General features: G+C 43.9%; 1 protein-coding gene across 3 annotated transcripts in view; it reads left to right on the plus strand.

Annotated features, from left to right (window-relative positions):
- Positions 1-25078, plus strand: part of LOC141156641 (uncharacterized oxidoreductase ZK1290.5-like) — a 199732-nt gene that overhangs the window by 147148 nt on the left and 27506 nt on the right. For 2 of the 3 annotated variants that reach the window (XM_073642832.1, XM_073642834.1), the window contains one exon: positions 4495-4554. In XM_073642832.1, coding sequence (XP_073498933.1) covers positions 4495-4554 — 60 coding nt within the window. Of the gene's footprint in view, positions 1-4494; positions 4555-7091; positions 7197-25078 lie in introns of all 3 variants that reach the window. The other variant, XM_073642833.1, reaches the window with a different exon arrangement.

Here is a 25078-nt window from a genome sequence, read left to right on the forward strand (position 1 = left end):
GCATCAATCAGAATTTGACCAGTTACCTCCGGCACTTCGTTAATGCCCACCATTCAGACTGGGTGGATCTCCTACCATGGGCCGAGTTCTCTTACAACAATCACGAGAGCGAATCTTCTTCTAAATCCCCGTTTTTTGTAGTCTTCGGTCAGCATCCTTGGATCCCTTTTCCTGTCTCCACCTCTGTGGACAACCCGGCCGCGGAATCTCTCGTTAGCAAATTTTCCTCCATTTGGGAGAGTACCCGATCCGCACTCCTTCAGTCGTCCGAGCGGATGAAGAGACACGCCGACAAAAAACGCCTGGATCCTCCACAATTCCGTCCCGGAGGTAAAGTCTGGCTCTCATCCAAATATGTCCGGCTCAAGATTCCTTCCTATAAGTTAGGGCCTCGGTTCATCGGCCCACTAGAGGTTATCAAACAGATCAACCCGGTGGCCTATAAATTGAAACTCCCGGCCAACTTACGGATCCCTAACTCCTTCCATGTATCTCTTCTCAAACCCGTGGTACTTAACTCCTTTTCCAAGTCTACAGGTACGCCTCCTGCTCCGGTTTCTGCTGAAGACGAGTTTGAGGTAGAGAACATTCTGGCCACCAAAAGGGTAAGAGGAAAAACCTTTTTTCTGGTAGATTGGAAGGGGTTTGGTCCTGAGGAGAGAACGTGGGAGCCCCGGGAGAACATCCATGCCCCTCTCATCCTTGCTAAATTTCTGTCTGGCCTAAAAAAGGGGGGGCCTAAAGGAGGGGGGGTACTGTAGCGTTGGCATCCCTGCCTCCTGCTAGGCAGGGACGCTGTTCCCCTCACCTCTCTGCTCCGTGCCCGGCGGCTTCCTCCCGCTCTGCTTGCAGCGCCCGCTCTCCCCCGGTCACTGTGCTTAGGGCGCGCGCGCGCGCTCCCCCTCTCTTAAAGGGGCCGTGCGCGTCGCCCTAAGGAGTCCCCGGCCAATGGCCGGAGGATCCCTCCATATATAAGGCACCTCCTCCAAAATGGAGGTGCCCGAGCAATGTTGTTGCACTGTTCACTACTCTGCTTCAGCCCTCAGGTCCCGTTGCCTGTTACCTGCCAGTTGCCTGCCAGTTACCTGCCAGTTACCTGCCTGTTACCTGCCTGTTACCTGCCAGTTGCCTGCCAGCTGCCTGCCAGTTGCCTGCCAGTTTGCTGCCTGATTCCTGCCTGTCATCCGCTTTCCTGCTTGCTAGCCTGAGGTCCGACGGTCTGCCTTCCGACACCTGTCAGTCTGTCTATGGACCAGCTTACCCGCTCACCTGGGAGCGCTCATCTGCTACCTGCCTGTTAGCCTACCTGGAGGCTCCGCCGTCACATGTCGTACCTGCCCGTTTACCCAGAGACTGCCCCGGTCACTTGCCGTGACCTCCTGCCCGTTTACCCAGAGACTGCCCCGGTCACTTGCCGTGACCTCCTGCCCGTTTACCCAGAGACTGTCCCGGTCACTTGCTGTGACTGCCTGCCTGTCTTCCCTGGTCGCCACCCGCTTCCTTACAAGGACTGCCCCCTTGTATAAGTTGCTCAGAGGTTCCGAGTCCCAGACCCGTTACAGTGTGTTTATTGTATTTACAGGTTTATGGGTAATTTTTGCTGTGGCACTTGACCTAAATAGTTTACCCTGTATCAAATTAATATTTATTATAACTGTACAAATGGTGAACCATATCGCAAACTTAGAAAAGGGTTGGAAAACTCTGAAGCCCCTCCAACTTTTCCCTACACATTCTTCATATGTGTCAGAAGATGTATTTTCAGACTTATAATAAGTAATACCTGGTCTAAACACATTGGGGAATTTGCTCCATAATGTGTCTCAGATCCTTGGATGATTTTAGGTTGTTAAAGGGAATTATCAGAATATGACCCATTGTTTAAAGGGAACCTGTCAGGACAGATAATGCTATTATCCAGCACACATAGGATTAATCAGCAGGTTAATAGTATTAAAAAGATACCCAGCCACTGTACTGAAAGTGCGGCCAACTGGAGAAAATGAATTTAGATTCCTCCCAGGAGTCTCTGACTTTCCGTCATGCAGGTGTCTTTCCCTTGGTTCATGCTCTCCAAACCGTGGGCAGCATTGGTCAGAGCCTGGCTGCACAAATGCTGGGGTGTGTCAGAGAAAATATAGTCTAAAGATCTGGCCAAGAGAGAGGAGCTGAGCCCTCAGCCGGCTTATCCCTGCCCTGCTCCCGGTGATTGACAAGTCTCTCCCTATGGACACCCTGGAGAGACTTGTGAATCGCGTGCATCAGCATGGGCAGGAGCCGCAGCAAGATGGGCAGGAGCCGCAGCAGGAAGGGCAGGAGCCACAGCAGGATGGGCAGGAGCCGCAGCAGGATGGGCAGGCGCCGCAGCAAGATGGGCAAGTACCGCATCAGGATGTGCAGGAGCCGCATCAGGATGGGCCGGAGCCGCAGCAGGATGGGCAGGAGCTGCAGCAGGATTGGCAGGAGCCACAGCAGGATGGGCAGGAGCCGCAGCAAGATGGGCAGGAGCCACAGCAGGATGGGCAGAAGCTGGGGCAGGATATGCAGGAGCCGTAGCCGGATGGGCAGGAGCCGCATCAGGATGGACAGGAGCCACAGCAGGATGAGCAGGAGCCGCACCAGGATGGGCAGGAGCCACAACAGGATGGGCAGAAGCTGGGGCAGGATGGGCAGGAGCCACAGCAGGATGGGCAGGTGCCACAGCAGGAAGGGCAGGAGCCGCATCAGGATGGGCAAGTGCCGCAGCAAGATGTGCAGGAGCCACATCAGGATGGGAAGGAGCCGCAGCAGGATGGGCAGGAGCCGCATAAGGATGGGCAAGTGCCGTAGCAAGATGTGCAGGAGCCGCATCAGGATGGGGAGGAGCCGCAGCAGGATGGGCAGGAGCAGCAGCAGGATGGGCAGAAGCCGCAGCAGGATGGGCAAGAGCCACAGTTGGATGGGCAGGAGCCATAGCAGAATGGGCAGGAGGTGCAGCAGGATGGGCAGGAACCACAGCAGATGGGCAGGAGCCGCAGCAGGATGGGCAGGAACCACAGCAGGATGGGCAGGAACCGCAACAGGATGGGCAGGAGTCGCAGCAGGATGGGCAGGAACCACAACAGGATGGGCAGGAGCTCAACAGGATGGGCAGGAGCCGCAGCAGGATGGGCAGGAGCCGCAGCAGGATGGGCAGGAGCCGCAGCAGGATGGGTAGGAACTGCAGCAGGATGGGCAGGAACCGCAGCAGGATGGGCAGAAGCCACAGTAGAATGGATAGGAACAGCAGCAGGATGGGCAGGAACCACTGCAGGATGGGCAGAAGCTGCATCAGAATGGCCAAGAGCCGCAGAAGGCTCATCTCATCTCTTCCGGACGGATCTTTAAAGCATGATTTTTTTTTTTTTTTAAAGCTAGAGCTCTTCAGAGAATAATATTCCTAGCTGCAATTATGCAGCCAGGCCTTGAATCATGCTGGCCACGGTTTGCCCAGCATGAATCAAGTGATAGGTTCCCTTTAAGATCTGTCATAAAGCAAGATATGTTAGCAAAAGCCATTTTTACACATGGCAGTGCTTTGCAGCAGTAATAATTAACCATAACTATAGCCACAGTAATTATAGTTAGGAATAGAAGCATAAACAAGGAAAAACTATAATGAAATGCACCTCTGTCATGTTTTGGACCTATATTGGATTTGGCTTACAAATACTAAGACATAATGACCTAAATACAAAGTTAATATTAGTCAGTAGGTCACACGGGTGTATAGAACATGGACATATACAAAGTGTCACTGTAGTCACAGGAGAACTTGCAGCAGAATGTCTGTGTCTGCCTCCAGCTCCTCCCCTCTCCATAGAACATTATGAGCACTAGCTGCCATCTCCTATGTTTGTAATGGAGAAGTCTGTGTTTATGGAAGACAGATTTTGATTGTGAATTGAGAATATTAAGAATGAAAGATCAGTCCTTTAAGAGAAAGAAGCAAATTTAACTGATAAGAAATATTACAAAGTTGCTTATTTCCACAAGTACTCCTGATTTATGATAAAATAAACAATCGTTTGTCTTTAATTACAACATTTACTTATCTTATTGATGTTATGGATGAAAAAAAACATTAAAATCTATGTCCCAACTAGAGTTGGTGCAAGTCGATTTGCAGGACCCAGTCCAGCTGCCAGCTCGGTGATGTCAGCCCTGAGAATTACCTTACCCTTCCCGCGACTTTTTCCCCCAGCTAATTAATAGAAGAGCTGCGGATGCCGGGCCATAGGAAGAAGTTCTCCTATAATAATGACCTGGACCGGGCCGTGTGAATGTATTCACACCAACTCTAGTCCTCCGGCATCTTTATTGTGTCATAGTGCATCTATGTTGTGGAGTTGTGTGATCATATATAAATACACTCAAAAGAAACTAGTGTCGGATATGATGATGACGTTACACACTCGGTATTGCAAGGGACGTGCATAGATACACGTTGGTTGTAATATTTTTTATACTTTTTAGAACGGTATCGTCACCATCCCAAAGTCAACGAAAGAAAGCAGAATCCAGGAAAATTGTCAGGTAAGGCTGCAAACTACTGATCACTGACATGATTGTACAATATCTGCCTTTCCATGCATTTTGGTGCCCAAAAAAATATTTTTTGCCGTGCAGTCCGAGTGTGCAGGCACATGATTGTAAGTGTGCGATTTACATACTTGCAATCACACGCCAAGTATATTCTCTTCCGCTTTTTCCTATAGCACTATTTAGAAAAGTGGATGAGAATCTAGTCAGCTTGTGATGGCAAGAAAGCATACTTGCCATGATGTGACCGCCCACTTATGCTAGAAATAGAGGGGAATCCTGACAGTGACACATTGCGCACTGTCGAGATTTGGCAACCTGCAGTAGCATAGCGTGACTGCAGATATTTCCCTTCAGCTTAGAAAACTCCTTTGAGTTTGCAGTTGGCCCCCTTTCCTACTGGCATTTATGCAATTGCTAAAGGTTACACGTGTACTATATACTGTGATAATGTACATATGTCCCACAATGACATTTATAAATGACACATTTGAATATCGATCTACAAAATAAATTTACAAAACAGATTTCAGCCATTCAAACTTATCTTGAAGTAAAATTACAAACTGACATTTTCACAGCTTGGGCCATGTTTACATTACATGCTCTGTTTAAAGGGAATCTGTCACCAGATTTTTGCCAACTAATCCAAGAGCTGTACGATGTAGGGGCAGAGATCCTGATTCCAGCGAAGTGTCACTTACTGGGCTGCTCGCTGCAGTTTTGATAAAAGTTTTATCAGCACTAGAGGACTAGGAAACCTACTGCCATGTAGTCTCCATATGCATGAGCTCTTTATAACACCACCCCCACCACTGATTGGCATCTTTCTGCCTATGCACAGTGTACACAGAAAGCTGCCAATCAGTGATGTGGGCGTGGTTATACAAAGATAACCATTCAGAAAACTTGTAGCTCTGCGTCATATAAAACTGGGATATTATCAAAATATTAACATGCAGACCAGTAAGTGATATATCACTGGAATCAGGGCATCAGCCCCTAGATCATGCTGCTTCCACATGGGGTAGCAAAAACTTGGTGACAGATTCCCTTTAATGAGAAACTTCCTATATCGTTTATCATTGCTTGTTATCTGCCCATGTAAAAGCACATTTAAGCCCATTATACCCAATAGATAGATGTCTCCCGGACAATATTTTGGCCAATCATTGTCTTCCTACTTCCCCGTGCAGAGGAGCCTTTGCTCGGCCACTGCCAGATTCCTGGCGCCAACTTATATCCTGGAGAACAAAAGATCTGCAGTCCAGAGTCGGATATGATGGACCCTTCTGTACCCCGACATCGTCTGTTGAGGGACAGTTGGGAGGCCCAATATACAGAAGACTGTCGGCTAATAATGCCATTATCGGCGGGTTCGGCCAACGTTAGTCTCAAGATATACAGCTCCGTTCCCAATTCTCCTAAACACAACAGGAACATGTACAGCTTCTGTAATTTCTTTTGGTTCTTCTGTCTTGCCCTTGAAACAACAATAAGGGAGAAGTGCGTTATCATAAAATGTCAGTTCCCATTGCCAGGCTGCTCACGTCACAATCACTATGAAGGTTCCTGAAACATGGCATTGCCTCAATTATTAATAGAGAAGCATTAAAGTTATTACATTACCGTTATGTCATATTTACATATGACATAAGGGCTACACCGGTGAGAAGCTGGGTCTTCAACCAACGTCCAGGACAAAGTCCGAGCATTGACCTACATGCAGGGCTGTCACATGCACTGTGTCTTCTCAATGCAATAAATGAGAACCCGGCAAGTGTTACTAATGTTCTGATTCAATGCACTGAGTTTCAGTGAGTTCGATGTGCATGTCTACATTACATCAAGTCCACATTTAGACTTGTTTTTTCTTCACTTTAGCAGAAGGGTTAAGCTCCGGACGCCATCATTGTGATCTCTTTGTCGTGTCTGACAGTTGTTTACATTATTAGAATTCACATTAAATTACAAAAAAACTTTTGTCAATGTCAGCAGTAACTCTGACTCTTGTACACCTCACATCATTACTGGTGGTTTACTTTTGATCACTAAACTAATATTCATTCCTAAAATGATTGTATTGTGTGTCCAGAATCCACTTTGTCATAGGATATATAATCCTTCAAAAGGGATGTTCACACGTTGCATTTTTGCTGTATTTTTCCAATGTTTTTTTTTTCTTAGCGAAAAACGCAACATTTTACAGTACCAGCAAAGTGAATGGGATTTCTGAAATCCCATGCACATTCTGCTTATTTTTTCCTGTAAGATTAGAAGCATTTTTATATCTGCAAATTGTCAATTCTTTCTGCATTTTTACCCATTTTAATGCATGGAAAAAAATGCATATCAAAAACCCTGCAAAAATACTTGTATTTTATGAAAGGTTTATCCTGGCAATAAAAAAAAAATTTTGGCACAGAAATGTCTGCAGCAAATACTTAACGTGTGCACATACCCACAGTGTACAATACCGGTAACCCATGTGTGCGTTCTCCCTACACACTAACCTGCCTGCATCTCCCCAGGTGTTGGGTTTCAGACTAGCAGATGAGGACATTCTCACCTTAAATTCCCTGCATGATGGGAGGCACGTGTCCTGGGATCCTACCAATGTATTGTAGCTGTCAAAGGTTTGAGTATCCATTAGAACTTCTTCTTTGACTCTCTCTCTCAGTACAGTAATATAGTACATCATACCATATATCATATTTTTTGACTTTGTACAGTGCATCAAAGCAGATATGAATACTTCAATACTTATTCCTATGACTTGTTCCTCTGTTCATAAAAGGTAGTCGATCTATTCAAAGTTTGTTGTTGTTGTTTTTTTTTTAATTAAGCTCTAAAGCAGTGGTCCCCAACCTTTTTTGCACCAGGGACCGGCTTGAAGCAAGATCATTTTTCCATGGCCCAGCAAGGAGGGGGTGGGGTGGGCGGGGCTTTGGTCATATGGGGGCGGGGTAATGGAGGGATTTGGAGTTTAGTGCATACTTATCATATAGTGTAGACCAGGTCCCCGCCAGGAGCTATGCCAGGAGCCCCACATAATGTGCTGTGCCAGGAGCCGCATCACTGAGGCCCCATCACGCCCTGCAGCAGGACAGGGCAGCTGTCCTGACAGCTGCTGTTCAGCTGCATTTACTTCATCCCAGGGGCGGACACAGACTGTAGTGGGCCCCTGTGCAAGAAATTTTTGGGGGCCCCCCCCCGCCCTTCATAAGGCAACAAAGTTATGTAAACATAACCCCCCCATGTGCATCTCTCACCCCCCCATGTGCAGCTCACCCCCTGTGCATCTCTCACCCCCCTCCGTGCATCTCTCATCCCCCTCCGTGCATCTCTCATCCCCCTCCGTGCATCTCTCACCCCCCCGTGCATCTCTCATCCACCCCCCGTGCATCTCTCATCCCCTCCGTGCATCTCTCATCCCCCCGTGCATCTCTCACCCCCCTCCGTGCATCTCTCACCCCCCCGTGCATCTCTCATCCCCCCGTGCATCTCTCATCCCCCCGTGCATCTCTCACCCCCCCCGTGCATCTCTCATCCCCCTCGTGCATCTCTCATCCCCCCCGTGCATCTCTCACCCCCCCGTGCATCTCTCATCTCTCCCCTCCCCCCCATGTGCATCTCTCATCTCTCCCCTCCCCCCATGTGCATCTCTCATCTCTCCCCTCCCCCCCATGTGCATCTCTCATATCTCCCCTCCCCCCATGTGCATCTCTCCCCTGCCCCCCATGTGCATCTCTCATCTCTCCCCTCCCCCCATGTGCATCTCTCATCTCTCCCCTCCCCCCCATGTGCATCTCTCATCTCTCCCCTCCCCCATGTGCATCTCTCATCTCTCCCCTCCCCCATGTGCATCTCTCATCTCTCCCCCCCATGTACATCTCTCATCTCTCCCCTCCCCCCCATGTGCATCTCTCATCTCTCCCCTCCCCCCCATGTGCATCTCTCATCTCTCCCCTCCCCCCCATGTGGATCTCTCATCTCTCCTCTCCCCCATGTGCATCTCTCATCTCTCCCCTCCCCCCATGTGCATCTCCCATTCCCCCCACTCCTAGTTAATTGTATTTAAAAAAAATAAAACTTGTTATACTTACCCCCATGCGATCCCTGCAGAATCCTGGCGCTCGTCCAAATCGCTGACACCAGGTTCTCCTGCCTTCCGGTCATGTGACGGCGCCGTCACATGACCGGAAGTCAGAGGAATTATGAGATGTCCTGGACCCGGCGCTTTGCATGGGGCCGGGGGCCCCATGAGGAGAGAGACGCACAAGAGGGGGGCTCCGAGGGGGCTCCTACCGGCCGGGCCCCATACTGGAGTCAGGGCAGTCATGCCCTGATGGCGGCCCTGCTGGAGGCTGGAGGGGCCCCCTCTCCCTCGGGCCCCCGTTCAATGAACCGGCTGCACGGGCGGTAGTTCCGCCCCTGCTTCATCCTGCTTCAGGACCTGTGGTGACATCACAGTTATGTACCTTGATGTCATCACAGGTCCTCTACAGGTCTACCCTGCGGGAGTCTAGAACAGCGGGCAGCATCCACCCCACACAGTGTGCTCTGAGCCACCGCAGACCAGAGCACACTGTCAATGTTTAGTGATTGTCTGTGGCGGTGCCGCGGACCAGCTGAAAAACCCCAACGGCCCGGTCCTGGTCCGCGGACCGGCGGTTAGGGACCTCTGCTCTAAAGCATATAGGCCCGATTCATCACAGTGTTTCCGCTAATATTCTGGAGTAAAACACTTTAAAAAGTCTCAAAAGTTTAGCTCAACACAAAGTTGAGCAAAAAATTGCAATTATTGGCATGTTCACGACACTTTTGGCCAGCTCTGCCACAGTGGGCAGAGCTGGGGAAGAGCCAGGGTGGGATAGGGCGTGGCAATGCCTGCCTGAGATCTATGGCATAATGCAAAAATTATATGGACAAGGCCATCACTCCTATAATTGTGAATTAAAGGGGTTGTCCGGCTTTAGGATACAAGTCTGGAGTCACTCTGTGTGAATGCAGACTTGTGAATACACAAATCGCGCCCACTGTCAGGATTCCTCGGGAGTGGCGGCTGCTTGACCGCAAGTATAAGATTTGCATGCATGCAGTCATAAGCTGTCGAGATAGGTGTGGCCTCATACAATGCAACTGTATTTAGCGAGGTCGGAAAAGTCTAGTCGGAATGTGGCCGAAAGTATCTAAATCTCATATTTGCGCTCACATAACCGCCCGCTCTCGGTATCAGAGAATCATCACAGTGTGAAGTGCACCAGCACGATGTGAGGGTTCACAAGTCTGCAGTCACGTAGATTGACTGCGGACTTGTAACCTAAGGCTGGACAACCCCTTTAAAGCACAGGTGCATGTGCGCCGTGGCCAATATACAGGCTTATTTGCAAACACTGTGCGCAGCAGTTAATGAAGACATGAATTCAACTATTGTTACATACATAAAAAACGAGAAGTACGGTACTTAGTCAACACTTTTTTTTATAATAAAAGTCACCCGCCAGGAATAAGATGACCTCATTGGATGGACCCTAACTATAGTGACTTACCTCTGCCTAACCAGAGCAATAGTGGAATTCATATATTCATTAATTGAATGGTGCAGGTGCATGGTGTTTGCTGGTAATATGCCATAAATGTACAACATGGGAATTAACCCTTGAATGGATTGCCTATGTGTAAGGGTTAAGGGTATACAGATGCCAGGGGAACTAAAGGCTGGTAAGTTTTGCTTTCCCTCTTCTTCCTCTGAACTCCATGTTATATGAACAACATAGATATTTTTGGTGTATTTAATATTCATGAAAATGTGAAGATATACATTAAGCATGTGGGCATGAGCATACGCAGCATATATGGGCTCTTCACATCTTCAGCTGCTAGACTCCTACACTTCTGATGTCCTTCTCATACTCCGCTTGGGTCTACATATACATTTTTTATGCATGCTTTACAAAATGTTATGTTTTCATGCAAAAATTGCGTTCATGTTGGGTGGCATTTTCACAATGTTACATAGTTACATAGGGTGGGAAAAGACACAGGTTCATCAAATTTTACTTTTCTCCACCAGTTATACGTTCTCTATCGCTAGATTATTTATAACCCACAATATCCTTTGTTGTGGAAAAAGCATCCAGGCCTTTTTTAAAACCTGTTATAGTGTCGGCCATTACTACCTCTGGTTGTCGGCATTCCACAGTCTGACTGCTCTGACTGTAAAGAACCCTTTCATATTTAACTGCCGGAATCGCCTTTCTTCCACCCATAATGAGTGCCTGGTCCTTAATATGGACTTTGGAAGGAGTCATGTGCCAGTACTTTCTACTGACCACACATATATTTATACATGTAAATGAGATCTCCTCTGAGACGTCTTTTTTCTAAGCTAAACAAGCTCAACTTTTTCAACCTCTCGTTATAGGAATGACCTTCCATCACATGTAATAATCTAGTAGCTTCCTTTGAACTGACTCTATTTTCCTAGTATCCTATTTAAAATGTGGAACCAAAAACTGGATCCCATATTCTAGATGTGACCTTACAAGTAATTAATAGAGGGATAACAATACGTTGGGATCACTGAAATGTTATCTCTTTTTTTTATACACCCTAAAAACTTGTTTGCTTTTGCGGCTGCTGCTTGACATTGAGTACTGCTGCTTAGCTTAATTGTAACACGAATACCCAAGTCTTTCTAATATATGACCATGTAATGTATATGAAGCAATATGATTACTGCAGCCTAGGTGCATTATGTGTTTATATTCAGAATATATCCGTGGATTGATTTATAGTGTAATATGTTTTTTATTTTTTTTAATCATTTTTTATTTGTGTTTGCCAAAAATATGTAAAAAAAAATGTTCTTGCAGCCTAAAGCTGGCCAAACACATGAGATAGCTGTCTGCCGAACTGTTATGCAGCATAAAGCTATCTCTCCCAACTCCCCCAAACACAAGAATGCTCGTCTCGACAAAGCATTGCTGTGCTCTGTATGAGAAAGCAACTGGCAGCGGATTATCTCCTCGCCGAGCAAAAGGATCGGGCGGTCAAATTCCATCTGCAGAAATCTTATGTCTCCTTGCACAATCTCACAGTCGGGAGGCCCCCGTACACATTAGATAATCAGCCAAACCAGTCAACTGGTGCTTTTGGATGACTTTCATATAATGTATATGGATGCCTTAAAAGTCAAAGATTTTATTAACACTATCTCAGTGGTCTTTCCAAAAATATTATGCATGCAGTGGTTTTGAGAGGTAGGGGGACGGTCAAAGTAGATAACAGATTTGTTTAGCTACAATTAGACTGATTCAGATTTAAGAAAACCTAACGGAAGAGTTTTTCGTGGCGGAAAAGTTTGGAGTCACTGACTGCAGAGTGCTGAATCGTGAGCAATGTGCGCACTGTCACGATCCCACTGCAAGTGAATGAATCGTGACCATGTTCAAGTCGCACACTTTCACGATTCGGAAATCTGCAGTAATATAGAGTAAACTGCAGACTTTTTTCACAGCCCTGAAATCCTCTTTGATATTAAGACTACGATAAGCTAGCTACTTCTTAGTCAGACTTATTATCAGCTCGGTTAGCATTTTTAGCCACTTCTATTGCCATTTTCATACTTCTCATTATACACCATCCAAGACTTGTGAATAGAATAATTCTAGAATATTTTTTTCTCAGAAAGATTTAAACCTACATTCTTCAACGGTCAAGTCTAGTAATAGTTAAAGGGGTTGCATTTTTTCATGAACCTTTGCCACTTTTATGTATAGACCTTTTCTGATTTTGCAGCACTGAAATCTGGATGGGCTATTATTTTTGACATGTAAATTATATAGAGAAAGAGTGTGATAACCACAGAGTAACTTCAAGGCTGGTGGGTAACACTCTCACGTATGCAGTATGTTTTTGTATAATTGATGTTATCCACATGATGTGTTTCTGAAATTAAAGGGAACTTGACACTTTGAAAAAAGCAACAACCTGCCAGTGTTATAGAGCAGGAGGAGTTGAGCTGGTGATATATAGTTTTTTGGAAAAATGTTCAGAGTTGCCATTTAATCATTTTTCATTGCTCTTTCTGAGTCGTGGGGTCCAGTAGGCGGTGCTATTAATGATTAGCATGCATACAAAGATAGCTGTCCATCACTGAGCTCCGCCCACTGGACTTTTCAGCTTTTAACCAGTCTCACCTTTTTTAGCTTTGAAGGTATTTAGTTGTACTCTTACTATAAATTCTTTTATTGCAACTGGAAAAGATGACTTTGTTTTACATGTGAGATCACATTTTTTGCTATCATTATCAGGAAACTGTTAAATTATGTCACCATATAAATGTATTCCCGGACTATGTCATGACTTCCGCAGCCGGACAAGCAGGGCAGTAATGTTTGGTGATAACCTAGAATGAGTCAGGGATGTTATTCTCCTGGTATATTGTCAATGGGCTGAAAAGCTGGATTCTCCCAGACCTTCAACAAAAAAATCCATTGTTTGTTTGTGAATAGAGAAAAGATTTACTGACCTAATCCCGGGAATATCAGCAGACGCAAACAGTGCAGAATGAGATCCCTGCAAATAATGTCATGTGAATGGGATCTCTGGCTCCTCTGATAAGAATGTGCCAAGGTTAACTATAGAATACAGGTCACTGACCCAAGCTATATAGTGGTTTACTTCTGACATTTAAAGTCATAAAGGAGAACTGTCTAGACATTATGCCCTAATATTGATCCATGTTATTGTACATACCACATCACTCGAAATCGGTGATCCCTACTTCATATACAAAAGTTCCATAGAGAGACATACGAAGGTTTCTCATTCCAGATTCATACAGAATCAGTGAGAATATAAATGGTGACATACTCCATCCCGTGCTGTATTATGGAGGTCGTCTTTCTCTGATCCATTGCTTTACAAAACCCTTCTGGAATTAGTGGGACCCTGTGTAGGGATTATCGGAGAAGACCTTTGTGGACCTAGGTTTGCACAAGATCGATCTTCCTACACAGCGTTCATCCATCAAGTCGCCATGGTTTGAGATCGAGCTGAAGGCTGTTAAATAATAATAATAATAATGTAATAATTTTAGTTGCCTGATGTCTCAAAATTACTTTTGGTCAAAGCTGGGAGTGCTATTATAGATTCCATATCCTCATTGACTGTTAATAACTAATCTTTCTAAATTAGGGCTTGTTCACATGCTGCATTTTTGCGGCACGTTTTTCAAGGGTCAAAAACATTGCACTTTACAGTACCAGCAAAGTTAATGAGATTTGTGAAATCTCATGCACACACTGCTTATTTTTGCCTTGCAGATATTAGCCATCAAAGTGTTTTTTATCTCCAAATCCGCAGCCTGTCAATTCTTTCACTGTTTTTGCCGTGTTTTTCACCCCTTCAAATGAATGGCAAAAAAAAAACAGAATTAAAAACACATTTTTTATTTATTTATTTTACTCACTTATATAGCGCCATTAATTACACAGCACTTTACAGACAGTATGGGCACTGTCCCCATTGGGGCTCACAATCTACATTCCATATCAGGATGTCTTTGGAATGTGGGAGGAAACCGGAGAACCCGGAGGAAACCCACACAAACACGGGGAGAACATACAAACTCCTTAAAAAATTCACATATTTTCCGCTGCATTTTTCCTGTCAACACCTTGGTTTTTGGTGCAGAAATGTCTACTGGAAATACTCAGCATGTGCACATAGCCTTAGGAATTGGTAAGTATTAACGAGCTATATTTATTACTTTAGAGGACAGACAACTATTGGCTGCATATATTTTTATACACATATACACACACATATATATATTTATACTGTGCATTGTAGCCAGATAGGCTAGGGTTCTACGGTAAAATCCTAGCACTCCAGGTCCTGATTAGGTGCACCTGAATAGCCAGGACTAGAACTAGGCTGAGTAGGCAGGGCATTGTTTAGTTTAGCTGGACAAGTCTAGGTTTTTTTTGTTCATGGTTTTGTTTTGGTACTATGCAACCAGTGGAAATAAATTTTATTCCATTTATGATATGAAAAAAAAACTTTTGTGGCTTCATGTTCCAGACGGCTACCAGAGAGCGTGAATCCCTACAATATCTATAATTCAGAATCATTTATAAAAAACGCAGCTATGTTGTGAAAGGTGTGAAATATGGCGATAAGTGGTTTCTGTGATCTTGCATGTCTGAATCTTTGTAAGTTTACACATTTTTAACATTTCTTCTCAAAGACAAGCAAAAATATGAAGTTTTGTAAGAGTTCAGGCACATGAACATATTACGGTTCGGTTCAGCTTTAAATTTGTATAGAGCTGCAATAGAATATCCAGAGATCCCTTTATGGCCATACTCATCCTCCTTATGCCCCCAATTTCATAAAGAATTTTTTTTCCTCTCAGATTTGGTATAAAATTGAGTCAAAAAGTGTAGGTAACTACAGAAACAATTATAGGTGGGTTATATTTGTATTGATACGTACATCTACATCTACATCTATCTACTGTAGATCAGGGATGTAAAACTTAAACACACAGAGGGACAAAATTAAAAACTTGGACAAAGTGAAGGACCAACCAGTATACAGTATAATGGGCCCCACATACTCCTCCATACAGTATAATGGGCCTCATATATTCTCCCTTCAATATAATGGGCCCCACATACTCCTCCATACAGTATAATGGGCCTCATATATTCTCCCTTCAATATAATGGGCCCCACATAGTCCTCCATAAAGTATAATGGACCCACAGTCCTCCATACAGTATAATGGGCCTTACATAGTCCTCCATTCAGTATAATGGCCCCACATAGTCCTCCATACAGAATAATGGGCCCACACAGTCCTCCATACAGTATAATGGGCCCACATAGTCCTCCATACAGAATAATGGGCCCACACAGTCCTCCATACAGTATAATGGACCTTACATAATCCTCCATACAGTATAATGGCCCCACAGTCCTCCATACAGTATAATGGCTCCACAGTCCTCCATACAGTGTAATGGACCTTACACAGGGGTGGCAGTTCTGGTGTCTGGGGCCAAATATAACCACCCTGCGGGCCAGATTTGGCCCAAGGGCCGGAGTTTGACATGTATGATCTAGATGCATCTAGGAGCATCTTTTCTGTTTGACTATAATGCCATTGTCTGTCTGAAAATTATATATATATATGCTACAGACAATTCAAGCGAGTATACGATGGAACGACTTATTCTTGTATGCAAATACTAGTGGAAAAAAACTTTCTTTTACAGATAGTCAGAGAAGTGCAACTTCAGCTACTACAGATTTATACTTTACTAATAGATTTATCCGGTTCGCACAATCTGTTTGTTGTTAGTGTTTGTGGTTAAATATTTCATTTGCTACTGATATGAAGCCGACATATCTGAGCTGTTATGCACAGACATTTTACATCTCTCTAGCTATGTTTCAAAGAGATTTAAATTAATATTTGGTTTTGCATTTCATTTTTATGTGAAAATATCGAGTAAGTCCTACAGAGCTGGAACCCAGTGTAAGTCCTGCAGGAGTGCCCGAGTTTTACCTATGTAGCAAACTTGGTGAAAGTTAGTCCAGTCATTTGCCCATAAATTACCGTTTTTTTGGACTATAAGACGCATCAAACCATAAGATGGACCCCAAGTTTAGAGGAGGAAAATAGGAAGAAAAAGAATTGTTAACCTGTCATCAAGATCAGGCATGTCAGGTGTCACAGGCTCTTCTTACAGTCTGAATGCAGCTTACCGGGGGGGGGGGGGGGGATGGAGGGAACAGCAGCAGTGGAGGATGGAGCAGGGTCACATTTACATCATTTGACAGCAGGAGTGGGGCGATGCTGCAGGCCCTGGGCTGGGTGCAGGGTTGCCCCTGCAGGAAGCCGGCTGTGGCAGGAATGGGGCGATGCTGCGAGCCCTGGGCTGGGTGGAGTGGGAGTCCCATCGGTGCAAAGCAGGAGCTGAGTCCCCGCTGCGCACATTGATCTCCTGGTGGTCTCGAGTAAAATGGCAGCGCATGCGCAGATCGAGATGTCAGCTCGTCATTGAGCCGAGATCTAAATCTGCACAACCGGCGCCATTTTCCTGAAGCCCACCGCAAGGTCAATATGCGCAGCAGGAACTCTGCTCCTGCCTCGCACCGCTGGTACACCCCCTCCTCCAAGCCCAGGGCCCGCAGCATAGCCCCATTCCTGCCGCAGCCGGCTTCCTGCAGGGGCGGCCCTACTGCTGCCTCCTGTAACCCCACTTCAGCGCCCCTTTCCCTGGTAAGCTACATTCGGACTATAAGACGCACCTCCATTTTCCTCCCAAATTTGGGGGAAAAAGGTGCTTCTCATTGTCCGAAAAATGTAATATTTGCTTTTGTGTTCTGCAAGAACGCTAGGTCTAAGAGAGCTGAAACCTGGTCTAAAACCTTCGGAAGCAAATGACTTACCAATATGCCAAATTTGACGCAAATTGCTCCAGTCGTTTGGCTGTGCATAAAGAACAGACAACAGAAACTAATCTTTATATATAAAGATATAGCTTTATAGCAAACATACTGTATATATTGTACATATAACATTTGTAGCTCTTTTGCAAACACCCACTTGTCTTCATCCTCCAGTGCTCATCTGCCTCATGACTTTCATCTCATTCTATTATTGATTGCTCTGTTAGCTTTCTCTGCGTCTTCCGCTTCTATTCTTTGTGCCCTATGTGCTTCTTATTCTGCACAAACACAAAGATCTGTGCTATATTTTGTATAGCCCACTTTTGCTATTATTGCATTTATTGAGGCCATGTTCCCACTTAGCGAAAACGCTATTTTTTTTCCCGTTGTGTTTATTTTTGTGCAGAAAATCAGCTACATTTTAAAGTTCAAGGCATCTAAGAGGTAACATTTCTCCTTGCGGAGAGTGACATGTTAAGCATGTCGCGGTGAGGAGACTTTTAAGTCTCCTCACCGTGACATGCTTAACATGTCGCTCTCCACAAGGAGAAATGTTACCAATTAGACACCGGTCTGACGCCTCTCACCCAGCCAAACTAGAACTCACACTTTGCACTGATGAGGGGCAGTACACTGAAACACAGTGTCTGCAAACTGAGTTTCTGGTTCTGGCTTATATCCTAAATCATGTGATAAGGCTCGTTAAAGGGTCACTATTGACTTTTAGGATTGCTACTTCCTGTAGGTGGCACTAGAGTTCTGGTCCTCTTCCTCTCTGAAGAGACAATTTGCAAAGTTCAAGGCAAGTAGATGTGATTTCATAAAAATTCATGCCCACTGTGCATTTAAAGATGCTGTTGAACTGTGCATTTTTTGTGTGTTTTTCCCCTTTAGGTCTCTATGAAAAACCTGAAAAAAGCATTTAAAAAAATGCTATGGTATTTTAAAGTGCAGAATCGCAACTTTTCTGCAGTAAAAAATGTATTAAAAAATACTGTGTCTGCTTCTGTCTGAGCGTGCACACAAACCAGGGTGTGGATAGAAAGCATACGCATAAGTGTTGTTTAAAAAGAAGTGGGATATTCATGTAAAACTTTTATTAACTTTCTACCCCCCCCAAATATATAAATTATAGTCTTAAGCTGCAAAAGATGAAATCTTACTTGACAGTATACCATATATCTAAATAACATATCCATTAATTAAAGTGCTGCTTCTCTTTCCATTGTTTTACATTCACAGCTGTGCAGTGAACTTAGGCCTGCTCCTTTCACTTTGAGTGGAGCAGCGCTGCACAGAGGTGTATCTAGGTTTTCTGGCACCCAGGGCGAGAATTCAGTTTGCCCCCTCCCCCTCACTCCCATCCTGAGCACATATGTGATTTGCACACTTAGGCTATGTGCCCACGATGCAGAAATGCTCAGGATTTTTTTCCTCAGCGTTTCTGCATCTCCCTGACAGAAAAAAACGCATGCAGATTGTACATGCGGATTTTACATGCGTTTTTCCTGCCAGGGACATGCGGATGTGAAGCGTTCTTCACATGCATTTCTGCATGCAGGTTGACAAGCGCTTTCAAAGCGATTTCCGCGTCACTTGGAAAGTGCTTGACAACTTGGTCACACTATATAAATCCATGCAACCGGCATGGATTTATATAGTGTGACCCGAGAGAATGTCAAAAAATAAAAAAATAAATATATACTTACCCTCCGATGGCCCGTGCTGTCTTGCTTCGCTCGGTCCCGGCTGCCGGCAGCGGTAGCGGTAGAGTGAAGGACGTGCCGACGTCAGCGTCTCGTGACCCGTCACATGACTCTCACGTCAGCGCAGGTCCTTCATTCCATCGCGAAGTGCCGGGAAGCAAGGAGGAGCGCAGCGCGGGCCGCCAGAAGGTAAGTATACATTTATTTTTTATTTTATTCTTTTTTTACAGCTTTTTTAATGGTACCTGGGTGTGGATGAGACTCTCCTCTCCTCTAGACCTGGGTACCATCCGCACATTAGAACGCGCCAATTACGCAAGTACAGATGCAGTCTAGCGGAATTGGCGCGTTCTAATGCAAGTCAATGGCGGCGAAAACGCAGCACTTCCGCAAAATAATTGGTAGTGCTGCGTTTTTTTCCGCAATGATAATCCGCAGAGGAAATTTCCGCAGCATGTGCACATTGGGGAACATGGCAGGCCTTCTACCATGCGTTTTTTAAGCATTTCTGCAGCGTTTTTGCCGCTGCGGAAACGCTTAAAAAACGCATCGTGGGCACACAGCCTTAGTCACGTGCCGACGAGCTGCTCTTCCTAATTCTCTCAATGTTGAGTGAAAAACTGAGAGGAGGAAGACAAGCTAGTTGTAACGTGACCGTAAGATTGAAAATCACATATGAGTGAGGTAGCCATGTGATGACTGCTGGAACCTGCAAGCAGAGCTGAATCCTGACAGTGAGTGTATTAGACGCTGTTATGATTGGCTATAGGGGTTCATTTTATAGTTAAAGGGCTTGTCCAGGTTTGAGATGAAAGTCTGCAGTCACTCTGTGACTGCAGGCTTCTGAATTCTCACAGGGCATGCACTGCACACCTTTAGGATTCTCCCTTGCCGGTGGCAAGAGTGGACGATCATGTCAGTACAAGTATGCAATTTGTATACTTCTGGCCACATTCCGACTAGACGTGTCCGGCCTCGCTCAATTCATTTTCATTAAGTGAGGCCATGCATGTTTAGTCGTCACGTTACCACATGACCTGATCACGCTGCTGACTTCGCTGTGACCCAGCGCCCAGAGCTTCAATTGTACTCGTGTCTTTCAGATGCGAGTACAACTCATCACTGGTAGCCAGCGCGCTGCACATTCTGTAAGCCAGCTGTCAGCTTGACAGCCAACTCAGAGAATGGCCGACTCCCAGTCCGGGTCACAGTAAAATGCTGCCCCCCTGCCGGCTGCAACTGGAGCAGATTCCCCACCTGCTTTCCCTCCCCCAGATACGCCTCTGGCTCTGTAGCTACTTTCTTAACAGCTTTTGCCATTCAAATGGCACCAATGGCAGTGCTAGAGCCCCTTCATTTTTAGGATCAGTGAGAATTAACTGATGGCATGTCCTAGTCATATACCACTATATAATGAGATGGCAATAACCATTCTTCGCTTCAATACCTAAACTGGAAACCTTTTTGGCTGGACTCAGACATGCAGTTTTTGATGCAATTTTTTTGTGCCAAAGCTAGGTCTGGAGTTAAACAGAAAGTGAAATATATAGGAATGACTTGTACTTTTTCTTTCTACTGCATTCTTTTCTGGTTTTGGCTTTAAACTGCACTAAACTTCATCAAAACTGCATTTGTGTTTTCTGTAACTTGATGTAGTATTATTAGTCATAGTGATCTGATATACTCAGCCACTGTGCTCTCACAATAAAAGACTTTTTTACTGCAGTGTGGATGTAAAAATCCAAAAAAGCTGTAATAAGAAGATGAAGAATCTATTAATTTTTATGGTCCTGAAGCTTAAGAATCGTCTAGATTTAAATGGATTTTTCTTAGATGTTTAGTAGCAAAGTAGTTTGTATAATATGCTTCTGCTTGTTTGTCCCTTGTTTTGGTGACGTATGAGAGTGATCTACCTTTGATCAGTTCAGTAAAGCTCCCCCCTCCGTTGTGGTCTATCAACCAAATCCTGGTTATGTCTTCTGTCTCTGCTGCATTCACTTAAGCAGTCCAGCAATTTTTTTTACGTCTCCCCCCCCTCCCCCACACCTGATTGTCTATCACAATTTGCACTTTTCTTTTACATAGTACACTCACTTCCTTGTAGCTCAGCCTCATCTTTGCTTCTCTTCAACCTCTATCTTGATTCCCAGATTTCATATTTGATTTCATTTCTCTATGCTCCACTATCAGTCTTATGATACTTATATAGTATTGTACCACATGGATAGCTAGAGACACTATCTACTGGGAGGACACTGTGATTATACTGCCCTCTATACTAAATAAGCTAAGAAATAATAAGTATTAAGTCAGGAGGATGAACTGCGAGCTCTTACATTATAACTGTGTGACAGGTGCCACGTAGTCATCATCAGTATCTGTAATAGGAGTTTATCATACAATTTCATTATACAGACAGTTCTGGTGATGCGATGGTGACCCATGACGCCATGAGATCATGTGACCCAACTGTAGAAGAAGGAATGAATACATTTTTAAGAAAGGAAAAACTAAATAAGGTGATGCTATCGGAATTGTATATTTTTAGGGTATTAATTACAGAATAAAAAAAGAAAACTAGAAGGCTACTTTAATGTTATGTAGAAGACATATGTGTATGCAGAATAAAATAATTGTCATACAGCAGGTGAAATAAGTATTGAACACGTCACTAATTTTCTAAGTAAATATATTTCTAAAGGTGCTATTGACATGAAATTCTCACCAGATGTCATTAACAGTCCATCCAATACACACGCAAAGAAATCACCATAGATATCCATAAATTGTTATGTGTAATAATGAGAAATGACACAGGGGAAAAAGTATTGAACACATGATGATGGCCACGCCGATCACCTGACCTGAGTCCAATAGAAAATTTATGGCACGAACTAAAGCTTAGAGTTCATTGAAGGAGCCCACAGGACCTTCAGGATTTGAAGAGTGTTTGTGTGGAAGAATGGGCCAAAATCACACTGAGCAATGCATGCGACTAGTTTCTCCATACAGGAGACGTCTTGAAGCTGTCATCACCAACAACGGCTTTTAAGTGTGTTCAATACTTTTTCCCTGTGTCATTTCTCATTATTACACATAAGTTAATTCATGGACATCCATGGTTTGATTTCTTTGCCCGTGTGGATTGGATGGGTTGTTCCTGACATCTGGTGAGAATTTCATGACAATAGCACTTTTAGAAATATATTTGCTTAGAAAATTGTTGACGTGTTCAACACTTTTTTCACCTGCTGTATTATATATAGGAATATTTATAGAAATAATACAGGTGCATCTCACTAAATTAGAATATCATCAAAAAGTTAATTTATTTCAATTCTTTCTGCTTGAAAAATGTTCTTAAAATCCGAAATGTTGTCCTACTGAAATGTATGTTCAGTAAATGCACTCAATACTTGGTCGGGGCTCCTTTTGGATCAATTACTGCATCAATGTGGCGTGGCAAGGAGGCGATCAGCCTGTGGCCCTGCTGAGGTGTTATGGAAGCCCAGGTTGCTTTGATAGCAGCCTTCAGCTCATCTGCATTGTTGGGTCTGGCTTCTCATCTTCCTCTTGACAATACCCCATAGATTCTCTATAATAGATCCTCTATGGGGTTAAGGTCAGGCGAGTTTGCTGCCAATCAAGCACAGTGATACTGTTGTTTTAAAACCAGGTATTGGTACTTTTGGCAGTGTGGACAGGTGCCAAGTCCTGCTGGAGAATCAAATTTCCATCTCCAAAAAGCTTGTCGGCAGAGGGACGCATGAAGTGCTCTAAAATTTCCTGGTAGACGGCTGCGCTGACTTTGGTCTTGATAAAACACAGTGGACCTACACCAGCAGATGACATGGCTCCCCAAACCATCACTGATTGTGGAAACGTCACACTAGACCTCAAGCAGCTTGGATTGTGGCCTCTCCACTCTTCCTCCAGACTCTGGGACCTTGATTTCCAAATAACTCGGAACCCTGGAACCTTGTGGAGTGTGTCAATGACTGCCTTCTGGACATCTGTCAAGTCATCAGTCTTCCCCATGATTGTGGAGCCTACTAAAACAGACTAAGGGACCTTTTTAAACACTTAGGAAGCCTTTGCAGGTGTTTTTTGTTAATTATTTTAATTTTCTGAGATAATGACCTTTGTGTTTTCATTGGCTGTAAGCCATAATCAACAACGTTAACACAATTAAACACTTGAAATAGATCACTTTGTTTGTAATAACTCTATATAATATATGAGTTTCACTTTTTGTATTGAAGACCTGAAATAAATTACGTTTTTTGATGATATTCTAATTTAGTGAGATGCACCTGTACATGGGCAATAAGAAATTGTATGACAGGTGGTACAAGCCCCATATTCATGCTCAAGAGCCAACACCAGATGGACTGGGACAGGCTGGGAACTATGGTGAAGTACTCGAAAAGGGGAGAACTTATGTGGGTAGGATCATAGCACAAGAGAGCAGTCAAAAATTAATTTTTTGTCATGTTTCTTTAATATTTCTAATACTCCATGTAAAATACTTGGTGGAAACATTTCATTTTTATTCTGAAATGTATGAATTTTCTGTTTTATCCAACAGTAATAAATCTATTATACTCTGGAGGGGCTTGCTCTGTGGTTAATGTGATAGCAGTAATCTAATTCTATCCTGTCATTATTTTGCTTCCAGTTAAATTCCTCATGTTTGGGAATACCCCTGGTAGCCCTGCCAAGCTACCACTTCATGAGAACCGTTTTAATCTTTGCTGAGAAAATGCAATAACTACGAGGGCATAAAAACTGAAAACATAAACCACTTACAGGTATTTAGCCAATCAAACTGAAAACCAATGGTCACTGCCGTTTCAGCAAACTTAGTATAAATTAATAGTACAAGCAAATTTAACAAACTTTGTAATATATTTTATCAGAGAAATATGTTTATTTCTTTATTCATGAGCCAGTTCTTTTCCCCCCTCTGCCTCCTGACCTCTCTTTTCACTTAGATATACAGCTGAAATTTGTCTTCCTCAAAACAAGATGGATTGCCAGTTTACTGAGGGATCAGATTACGGTTGCTTATTGAAACCCATAGAGAGGAGAGAGGGAGAAGGATCTGAGTGTGAGAAAAAGGCTGAGACACACTCAGACCCATGCTGCTGATTTCTCGTTAAGAGTTTTATCTCACCCCGATGGTAACTTCACAGCTACACTGCTCACTTCTACTGTATAATGTTGCTCATGCTACTTCTGAACATGTACTACATTGAGACAGGAGTCCCTGAAATCTCCGTGTGCTGTGCATGGGAGACATCATTGTACTAGCCATTCTCAAACTACTTGCCCAAGCATGGAGCCTGCAGATGGGAAAACTGGGTGCAAATGTGTCTGGATAGACATTTTCCAATTTATCCCTTAAATTTAGTGCAGCTTGTATGGATGAGAGTGCAGAGGGCACTATACAAGTCTTTGAACCCTTATTTACTAAGCAGTTTATATCAACTTTTGTTGGAAATTGTTCCAAAAGTAGTTGCAAACGAAGTCTTCTGACAAACTTACACCAAAATTTGCAAATTTTAGTACAGATTTTTTTCTCTTTGGAGACATAGATTCGATTTTCTGACTGTTTGACAGTTCCATTCAAACCAGATTTATTTGGAGGACCGATCCTTTCAATAAATTTGGTGAAAATTATTCCATCTGTCTCCTTTGCTGAAAGTAGTTTAAAAATGCCAGACTGTTTACAGACCGATTGTTATCCAAAATTGTAAATCAGGGGATTAAATGTGACTTGTTTTGTATTTACTCGAATTTCACAACCTTACAAATCCCTTTACAATTAGACAGGCACTACAGTATGGTATAAAACTACTGAGAATTCCCCAAAATGTGCAGCCCGCTTAATCTGACCCAGTTTTTTAATTATTCACACTTCAAATGCCATATGCCCATTCTGTTCATTATTCTGCCGCCCCTTAAACCTTTACTCCACTCAAGCAAAAAAATCAGGTCATACCCGTGATACAGTGACCTAGAGTATATAATAGCTCTAGTGACCCCAGGGATAATATTACGAGACAACAATGGTAGAGGCAGATTATTCACTCTATAAATCCCTATGTTACAGCTCAATTCACATTCTGCTATACATTATACTATATGTCGGTCTCTGTTCTAGTCCAGAGTAAGTCCCCTTGTTTTTCATTTGTTCTTCCAGGAACGCTTACTTGCATATTCGATAATATGATCTACAAATGTGACTATAATGTGGACAATTCTCAGTTTTTCGTTGGATTTAGAACAGAGAAATCCAGATGTTAAATCTACTTGTTAATGCTAAACATATCATATATG

This window comes from Phyllobates terribilis, unplaced genomic scaffold (assembly GCF_046119375.1).
Source record: "Phyllobates terribilis strain yellow unplaced genomic scaffold, ASM4611937v1 Scaffold_8__6_contigs__length_399053987, whole genome shotgun sequence".
Classification (NCBI taxonomy): Eukaryota; Metazoa; Chordata; class Amphibia; order Anura; family Dendrobatidae; genus Phyllobates; species Phyllobates terribilis.